The following is a 9,951-nucleotide window of genomic DNA, read 5'->3' on the forward strand; positions in this document are numbered from 1 at the left end:
GAATCACCAAGCAATGCTTGAAGCACAAAAGCCAAAAGTCAAATTAATTGGGGGGCCTACAAAATATGAAACAAAATCAGGACCAATGGATATGAAAGACACTAAAGAACAAAGGGAGTCTTTAGTTGAAGAAGAGAAACATGCAATCATAGTACCAGATAACGAAGTGAACACCTATGGGAGAAAGTGAGAGAGGTTAAAAATGGGAGCCTAACCTTGAAATCGACTCCAATTGAATAAGTGTGGCTAGACCATCAACCTATGGAATTGGATGGAAAATCTTTGTATGGAGATTGGGGATTGGAATGGTCAAGCCTCTCCAAGGCCTCTCTAAGGCCCAAACATTAAAACTCTATCCACATATTTAGGTAACAACGAAGAAAAATTCTTGATATGTAAGACCACAAAATTGAGTCGAGCAAAAAGACCCTAGAGGTGGAAAATCTTAAGTCAATAATTTCAACACCCATTCAATGTCACTATCAGCTTGGTTGAATTGTTGAAGATTAGATCACACTAATGGGGAGAGTGAGGATCAAGTGTTGAAAATGGAAAACGCCAAAGAGTTGAAACGAGAAGAATCTCATGATAAACTTGTCAAATCTATTCCGATGAAGGAGATTATTGCAAAGAAACAAATGGAATACATTATACAACACTTCTACCGGAGTATAACAAGGTCAAAACCATGGTAGTACTAGTTACTGGGGCTAGCATTGCCATAGCCACTAGAGTGATATGGGAAGCTTGGGGTAAATCCAGTATGAAACAATCAAGAATGAAATTGAAACTGGCAGATGGTCTCAACGATCGATGGGATTATTAGAAATGTGATAATCAACTCTTGTGGGATTGACTATCAACATACCTTTGCCATTGTAGATTTTGGAAAGAAATTGAATTATGAATTCATTTTGGGATGACCATATATGAGGCAAGTTTAGGATTGGGGAAAAAATTACATGTGTTAAAAACAAGTGGGATCAGTTACGAGAGTGAACTTGAAAGATCATTCTTACAAGGATGTCCTGGAAACATCAATCTAAGAATTTGATTTTGAGACCTCAGTTGAAACTAAACTGCCATCATGGATAAACAAAGATGCTCCTATTTGGATTTTTGGAGCTTTAAAGAATGGGAGTTGAAAACAAAAAGACTATATCTTAGACTAAGATGTCAATGATGTAGACTACATTCTAGAATCCTTTCATGAACATCTTTTTGAGCCATTTGAATGGGCTCAAATATTAGCAACCATGGATGTGTGTGTCAACGAGTCAATACCCACCACATTCTGCACTGGGGATGGCTATGATACTATTCCAATCCAAATGGTAATCATCGTGTAACTTGATGTGATCAACAAGTTTTCTCATATCATTATTACATTACTATAGATGAGTTAGAAGATCACCATGCACTACTTCACCTAGTCAACAAGCCATGTAATACAAGCATAACAGTAATATGCTCATCATTTTATGAGAGTTTGATTTTAAAAAGGGCACCACACATCAAAGGGCTAATCACTTGTTTAGGATCACCGCAAGTCAACCTCCCAAGGGAGTGGATGATGATTTGTATGATGCTTATTTATTCTCCATAGAAATGGTCCCAAGATGATTAAAAGACTTGGTTACTTTGATGACTATAGCCCAGGTAGACTCTTGAATTCCTCTTCCGACAACATCAAAATTGATCAAACAATCGGCTATGGATCAATTGTTAGCAAGCTGTGGGACTAGCTTTTGGTGATTGACAATCACTAGAGATTGACACTTGATGGAAGTAAGTTCTTATTGGATTTTTCGTGAGATCAATAGCTTCTTGTAGCCTCCATGCGCTAATTGAGTCAGCTACAACCCATGGATTGACAATTTTATCCATGGTTCTTGCTTTTACTAAAATAAAATATAAGTGGGCTAGACAAATCCCTTAAAATTTAGAGCTATTGCTAGGGACGAGGAAACTTAAACTACAGAAAACCACACACTTAGTTTCGTTATCTAGAGCTTCCTCTAGATCATTCTAGATTAGTCAACCTTTTTCTTTATTTAGCATATGGTCGAGGATTGGTTTTGCAAGCTAAGTTGGGGTTTCCTAAGAGTATTGGACACTTGTTAAGAATCTTGTTAGTGTAGATATTAGATTTTGGGATGGTGTTGGATTCTTGAGGCTTATGAGCAAGTTACAGAAATCTTTAGTAGGTCACATCTAAGTTATTGTGTTTTTTGAAGTTTCAAATCTTGTATCATTTTCACTTTTCATAAAATTAAGATAAGTAGATATCATCATTGGAGGCGTGGAAAACCCCTTTAAGTGCATTTCAAAGTCTTGATAGCTTTAGTAGCTCTAGAGTCCATACATGAAAATTTATTTGGTGTTTCATTCGTGTGATGAAGGTGCAAAATCACTTCTTATGCACTCTGTTATAGGCAAAAATCAAAAACTAGTTTCTTAATCAATTGTTAAGAAGCATGAGTGATCATAGTTGTGACTAGCATGTGACTTCAACCTTGTAGAGTACTTGTGCATGCTATCTACAAATTGCTTAAGAAGTTTGAACCATTGTACATGACACAAAGCCACTTATTGTTCTAAAACATGCATAACTGCATGAATTTCTTAAGATTTGACCAAAACTAAAACCAAATTCAAATTTGAGGAGTTCACAAAGCAGCGTGGAATAGTGGGTACAAGTCTTGTCCAAATCTGAGGTCAAGTACAAAATTGTGATTCTTAACATCTGGACAAATATTTGACTTTTTTTCATAAACTTTGGCACATTCATCGTGTATATGCATGCTATCTAAAGTGTTTTTGTTAAGTTTGGTCCAATTCAAATTATAAAATCAAATGTGAACTTAAAAACTAGTATCAAAGTGTCTGAAACTGGCATTTTAACAATCCAAAATTGTTCCTATTTGAACCTAGGCTTGTAGAGGGCATACTTATCATGGGGAACAAAGATGTACCATCAAACCCTACATAACTATGAAAGTAAAAAATGTGATTCTTCAGATTCCCAATTCCCACAGTGGATACTTTTGACTTGATAGGTGTCTTGACCTATTACAAGCACGAGTGGACTATAACATTAGAGTAAAACCAATAGATTCTAAAAAATGGGTAAAGAAGTATAGCAAAATTCTCCACCATCTTTGAAGAGGCTATGGCCCAGCTTTTTGATTCTAATTTAGAAAATCTTGAAGGCAAGATCATTGACTTTTGAAGCCTTGAAGCTGCCAGGCAGCCACAAGGGAAGAAATGCAGAAAAGGGAGAAGTTCACATCAAAGGCCTTCATCAAAGCTAGAGCAAAAGCTACATATAATGACTTGGAAAAATCTACAATAAGGGCTTTTGTTAATATTGTAGCAACGATAATCTTGGTGGTTAAGGAAACAATAGGTGGCTAGAGGTGGGAAAGGGGTCGAACAAGGGATACCCTTTTTGAGTGTGGGACAAGTAGCCTCCATCCTCTCTCTCTTCCACACCTTTACAATACACAGTAAGGGTCTTTTCACTATTAATAGCGTGCTCAAAGGTGAGGGATCAACTTGGCTCATGCACGGATGAATTGTGGTCAATTTTTCATGTAGGGAGGCTCCTCTCAGAGCTCTCTTCTCCTATTCTCTCTACACACAAGACTATGCAGCTCTACTATGCTTAACTATGTAAAAAGAAAACTTATATGTCATATCTACTATAACATTACTCCTTTCCTTCTTCCTTGACAAAGTTTCAAGAGTCAACAACTGCTATATTGTTGCATTCTCAAATTAATATTTTTCCCGATCCATTATTGGCATGAGGAAAAAAAGATGTGTCTTGATTCAAAGTCTCCTCAATTGATGTGAAGTTCTCTCTCTATTTCATATGTGTATGTCTAATCAATCACAATTCGGCTACATAAATCCAATTGTCTAAGAGCCAACATTGGCAATTCTAGTTGGAATGTATAAAATAAAGAGAGATAATTCACAGTTTGTTTTGTATTTTCACATATTTGTCTTTGGAGTGATAATGTGACTATTTCCCTTAGTTATTTTGGCATCTCTTGGTCTTTGGCCTTGTGAGCTTCCTCAATCTTCATGAAATAGGCCTAAGTCACACACATTTGGATGGATATGTGTCTAGTCGATTTTTAAGTTGTGGGAAATCGTTGACATTGATGAGTTGCAAGCCTATGGTGGATGGTGCCGTGCAGCCATGACGAGAATTTGGGCATGCAGAAAGAGAGAGAGAGAGAGAGAGAGAGAGAGAGAGAGAGAGAGAGAGAGAGACTCGGCAGGAGAGTAAACAACACGCTATGATTGATATTATTTTGTGTAAACAACCTTACAATATATAAAGCCAAACTTTCCATGCACACTAAAAAAGTAACCGAGTCTTATCTGCATGTCTCAAGGGCCTGTTCGGGGTCTGTTCCTACGGGTTTACCTAACAATCCCCCCCTCAAGACATACCACTCTCATGATACCTTGAGTTTTTCGTATACTCGACAACCGTGAGTTTTAGGTTCTCTCACAACCAAGGATTTCTGGTGTATCCATAACCTGGTGCTATGATAGGAAACCCCCCCTTGCATAGATAGGGTGTAGGTCAAAAAATTAGCTACCAATGAGTGGAGTTTTTGGTTCACTGCCAAACCTTGGGTTTAAGGTGTAACCACTAACCTCATGAAAAGTAGGACAAAATAGGACTTGAGCAAAAAATGATAATTTGAGAGGTCTTACCACTCATGTGTGGTACTGTCTATAGCCTGTACAATTTTTTTGACTAAAAACAAAAAACATGAAAAGAGTTGAACTAAAAGGCTTCATTGTCAACAAAATATATTGGAGGTTCAGTATCTCCCTCAATCATATGAATTTGATTTGACGACTGATTTGTTTTACCATAATGAACACAAGGATTCTTCTTGAAACGGTCTTTTGTCTGATGATTGTTGCGCCCACAAATGGCACAAGATCTTTACCACTGAATGGTCAAGATGAAGCTGAGGTAGCAGCACAATTAGTGACTGCATAGGCACTGGAAGTATCAGAAGAACAGATGGGGGATACTGCATTGGAGACTGTGTATGCACCAGGAATAATAGGAGAATTGGTACAGGGTACCCTTCGTTCTTCTTCTTGCAATGAATTGATAATACTATCCAAGGAGGGCAGCGGATCTTTCTCCTTTAAAACAACAACAATCTGATGGAATTTATCAGGCAAACTTTTTATCAAAATGGGTATGAGATCTTCTTCTGGTAGTGGGTCTTCGACATAAACAAGTTGAGTTTTAATACTCTTTAGACGATTAACTAAAGATGCATTATTTTCATCAGCATACATAGCAGGAGAATACAACTCCATCTTTAGACTTATCATTGAATACTTAGCTTTAGCACCAAAAACCTTCTCTAGCTGTATCCAGGCAGTGCTAGCAGATTGTATGTCATCCAGATAATGAATAAAATCATCTTCGAGAGATGTCAAAATAATACCTAATGCTTGCTCATCCTTGCGTTGTTGCTCGGCAGATAACGCTCTGGTAACTGCAGCGGATGTGCTTGATTCGTCGGCGTGGCTGATAGCGGCTTGACGACGCTCCACAAATTCTTCCGCATCAGATATCCCTTCACTTTAATTTTCTAGGTGTGGAAGCCGAATCCATTAAACTTATCCACTTTTGATGCCATGCTGGATAAAATTGCTGCTATGGTCACCGTTGTTGAAGTCAAAAAATAAATTCTTGTCGCTTGCTACAACTATTATCGTTGATAAGTTTCACACTCGATTTATCCTTTTCAAAGAATCAAGTGTTGCATAAGTCCACAAATCAAATTTTTTCTTTCCTTGAAATAATTCAAGCTCGGGAAAAATACTGCCTTCATATTACTGCTAGTATGAAACTTACTGTTTAAACCTTCAAGATTAAGGACCAATATGCTACCCGATCACCAAGTAGACAATGTGAATAAGCTGTTGGAAGGACTGAGGGTGTGAATACCCGCTTGCATAAGGCCTCAATATCAAACTGGGTGGCCACTAAAATGAAATGTGAAATAAGCAAAATAAAATCGAGCTCTCTGTACTGTAGAGATGGCGCACAAACGATAGTGAGGAAGATCTTCTGGCTTGCAGCAGGCTATAGATGCCGAATTTGGAGGCGCTCAAGAGTCGAGATCTCACCAGCAAGCAAAGGCAACTCGGTTGATAGTGGTATGCTGAAATTGGTGTAGGTCGAAAGACGGTTTTTCCCCTCTGCAAGCGGTCGCTCCCGCTCCATGTTGAGCAAAGGCCGAGAGCAGGCGATGAGTTGCAGGCCTATAGTGGATGGTGCCTTGCAGCCATGGCGAGAAGCTGGGCGCCGGCAGAACGAGAGAGAGAGAGAGAGAGAGAGAGAGAGAGAGAGAGAGAGAGAGAGAGAGAGAGAGAGAGTCAGCAGGAGATTAAACAACATGTTATGATTGATATTATTTAGTGTAAAAACCTTACAATATATAAAGACAAACTCGCCATGCACACTAAAAAAGTAACTGAGTCTTATCTGCATGCCTCAAGGACCTGTTCCTGCGTGTTTAGACCACTAAATCCGGGTTTGAATACCTAACAGACATGGAGTGCCAAGTCATGGATGCAATTTGATATCAACTTTTTTGGGATTCACAAGCTTATTTCCTTGCTATGTGGTTGAAGGTATTCGTGGTTATGCTTCTAAGAAGAAATGGTTGCCAATGCATCTATTTCCAAAGTCTTGGTCTTACATGGGCCTTTGTGTAGCGATGTGGCCGTTACATTAAGTAACACGAAGCATTGAAGAGGGAGTAAGGAGATCTATGATGGGGGGGGCTCATGATGATCTCGAGGCGTACTAAGCGGTGGAAGCAGGGGGATCGCATTGTGCACTAAACTAGGATAGCCCAAAATTTGGACCAAAGCTAATCTAGCCAATGCCCCAACTTGCTAGCTCCAAGCTAGGTGCTACTACACTTGTGCACATGTTGTACTCAATTGGGAATTGTGAGGCATATAAAACAAAAAAACCTGGCCCTTGGAGGGTGTCTAGATTTACATTTGGGATGGGTTTAATCTGTCAACATAGTGGCCAGAGATTGGCACCCTGAGACTGGTGCGCCTACTTCCCCATCGTCGACCCCCTCACCCCCCCTTCTTCAGTGCTCCAAGTTAGGTAGTCTTAAGAATGGTGTGAAGCCAAAAGATTAGGTTCAATTCGAAATCCATTGAAGGTTGTATTTTTTTTTTCCCAGTCTTGTTAGCTAGTTTTTACGAGGTTGCATCTCCACACCTTACATGACTAAAGAACACGGGGTCTTCAATGAAGACCCCATCGTGGGATCCACTGCAGGCAGAGATGCACAAATCCCGAGGACGATCAATGTCCAACAAAAAAGCGAGATCAAGGCCCCCCCTCGCCTTTACTGTTAGGAAGTTGTAACTTCAAAGTGATGGAGATTATTTTTGCCATTCAAATATTGCAGCTGGGCTTATCCGGTTCATAATAGGTGCATCCAATAGGAGTGCTGTGCACTTTATCATACCTGCTCAGTGCTCACCCATGTAGGTTGCTGTTTAGAAGGTAGGACAATCACAGAGTCGCGATCTCAAAGAACAAGGCATGGCAGCGTCATCCACAAGCTTGTTTTTCGGCTCGACGACCATCGTTGCTCCGGCCAAGGCGAGTAGCAGCAGTAAAAGTGGCAACGCGCAGGTGGTGTGTCTTGCCGGAAGCCAAGAGGCCAGGCCGATCGCGGGTCGCAGAGATGCGATGAAGCTCGCAGCGGCGCTGCTGCTTGGTGGTGGCCTTGCGCAGTTCGCCTCTGCCGACAAGGCCAAGGCCGGCCTCGTCGAAGATCTTCTCGCTAAATCAGCCGCCAACAAGGTGACTCTCTCTCTCTCTCTCTCTCTCTCTCTCTCTCTCTCTGTGTGTGTGTGTGTGTGTGTGTGTGTGTGTGTGTGTGTATGCTTGAAGAAGGATATTGAGTGTAAGTTGTGAGGGAGCCTTTGTTCCTGATTGATGTATTCATGTAGGAGCTGAACGACCGCAAGCGGCTCGCCACCAGCTATGCGAACACGGCGCGAGCCTATACCGTCACTTTTGGAACTTGCAAGTTTCCCCAGAATTTTACCGGCTGCCAAGATCTTGCTAAGAAAACGGTGGGTGGGTGCATTTCTTTTGACGTTTTGTAGATCACATCTTTTCAGCAGCTTTTGATTGGAATCCCTTGTCCTGTGTGTGTGTGTGTGTGTGCGATCGTGCGCAGAATGTGCCTTTCCTCACCGATGATCTGAAGATAGAGTGTGAAGGCAAGGAGAAGTACAAGTGCGCATCCAATGTTTTCTGGAAGTGGTGAGAGGAGTTGTTGAATGGGCTGGGTAGTTAGTTGCCTCTTGTTCATAACCAGATTGCTGAGCCCCCGGTTTCTTTGTCGAAATTATATCAGATTTGGATGAATATAGATATGCTCTTTTCTGCTGTTACTCTTGGAGATATTTAGGCACCCATTCCTCCCATAATATTATTCAATGGTATTTAAAAGTTCAAGTGGCGAGCACAATCTCTTCATTGGATTTCCACCTGTGTTTATTATTATTGCAAAAACAGGGCTTGGTATTTCACCTCGATTTTTTTTAATAAATCTTTGAGGAGTATCATACATTGAAAATGGTGGTGAAAAATTTGAAGTCCTACTCTTATTGACGAGTATTATGCAATTGAAAATGGCACTGCAAGATGAATTATTATCATTGTTGACGATATTGCAAGCCTCAATTTTTGAGATGTTGGATTTTCATCGTGAGATCATAACGAAATGTATCAGAATTTTGAGCTGATGGGCTTGAGAAATGGTATTTCTTAAAGAACGTTAAACTTTCCTTGAGAAGTGGTTTTTTTTTTGTGGATCTGAAATTTTGGATTGCTAGTAGGATAGGGGAGAAATATAAAGACATGCGATAATGAATGTTACAAATCCAAATGAATTCGCATCCGAAGAGTCGGATTGTTTTTTTGGTAGCATTTGATGTCTCAAGAGAGTGATTGCTGCAAACAACTACCAAGGTGGCTTGGCGAGATACCCACTAATAAACCCATACCAAGATTACACCCACCCATTATGTCTCAATGAGTTTATATATTTGTGCAATGAAGTATAAATTTCATTATGTAGCAAAATTCCTTAGCACTGGTGCAATGTGGCTATTGTTCTATGGCACCCCAGGATTTTCTCATTATGCAAACATGGAGGAAGAGACATTGGCACATGCTCTTGGTTGCTCCTCGACCTGGTGTTGCAGGTAAGAAACTCCCAACAGAAAAGGTAGACATTGAATTACTCTTTGATCATCAAGACACATATACAATAACAAATATTTCTATAAATCTAGCAAATTATATTCACAACTAACTTGACTCTTTACAAGCCATGTCTTCTCATATTGTTGGAAAACCTTATCATAAGCGTATTCAATGTGTTAATTGCTTTCCTCAATGTCGCTCTTTGATCTAGTACACAAATTCGTACATTTGCTCCATTAATTTGAGACTTAGTTGTTGCAGACTTAGGTATAGACTGTTAAACTACAAACACATGACACATTTTTTAATCCCATCTCCATTCATACCATGTAGCGCCCTTCCAAGTCTATATGATAAGTTTCCCTAATCTCTTGAATCTTGTGTTGCTCGTACAATTCACTGAGTCCTCTCATTGCGTGTCAAAGAGATGACCTAGTTGAGTATCATCATCTGTTGCTTGAATCTTGTGTTGCTCGTACAATTCACCGAGTCCTCTCATTGCGTCTCAAAGAGATGACCTAGTTGACTATCATCATCTGTTGCTTATCTGAAGTTCACACACACTCAATGTTAGACAAAATATGCAACGCAACAAGAACATCTAACTACTTGGGAAAACCATGTGCATAGTATGATGCAAT

At 39.9% G+C, this 9,951-nt stretch overlaps 1 protein-coding gene across 1 annotated transcript; it reads left to right on the forward strand.

The window, feature by feature from the left end:
- Positions 1 to 7,579: 7,579 nt before the first annotated feature.
- On the forward strand, positions 7,580 to 8,493 carry LOC147438502 (photosystem I reaction center subunit N, chloroplastic-like). Its single transcript, XM_086484603.1, has 3 exons — positions 7,580 to 7,894; positions 8,044 to 8,169; positions 8,277 to 8,493. The coding sequence occupies exons 1-3, from the start codon at positions 7,631 to 7,633 to the stop codon at positions 8,364 to 8,366; spliced, it is 480 nt and encodes a 159-aa protein (XP_086340729.1). The 5' UTR covers positions 7,580 to 7,630; the 3' UTR covers positions 8,367 to 8,493.
- The last annotated feature ends 1,458 nt before the right edge of the window (positions 8,494 to 9,951 follow it).

Source organism: Adiantum capillus-veneris, chromosome 16, assembly GCF_014529385.1.
Source record: "Adiantum capillus-veneris isolate H3 chromosome 16, ASM1452938v2, whole genome shotgun sequence".
Taxonomy (NCBI): Eukaryota; Viridiplantae; Streptophyta; class Polypodiopsida; order Polypodiales; family Pteridaceae; genus Adiantum; species Adiantum capillus-veneris.

Excerpts from the sequence above, each read along its gene's own strand:
- LOC147438502 (XM_086484603.1), top strand. The coding sequence starts at position 7,631 with ATGGCAGCGTCATCCACAAGCTTGTTTTTCGGCTCGACGACCATCGTT. Across the intron at positions 7,895-8,043 it reads CTAAATCAGCCGCCAACAAG|GAGCTGAACGACCGCAAGCG; the intron begins GTGACTCTCTCT and ends GTATTCATGTAG. Across the intron at positions 8,170-8,276 it reads AAGATCTTGCTAAGAAAACG|AATGTGCCTTTCCTCACCGA; the intron begins GTGGGTGGGTGC and ends GATCGTGCGCAG.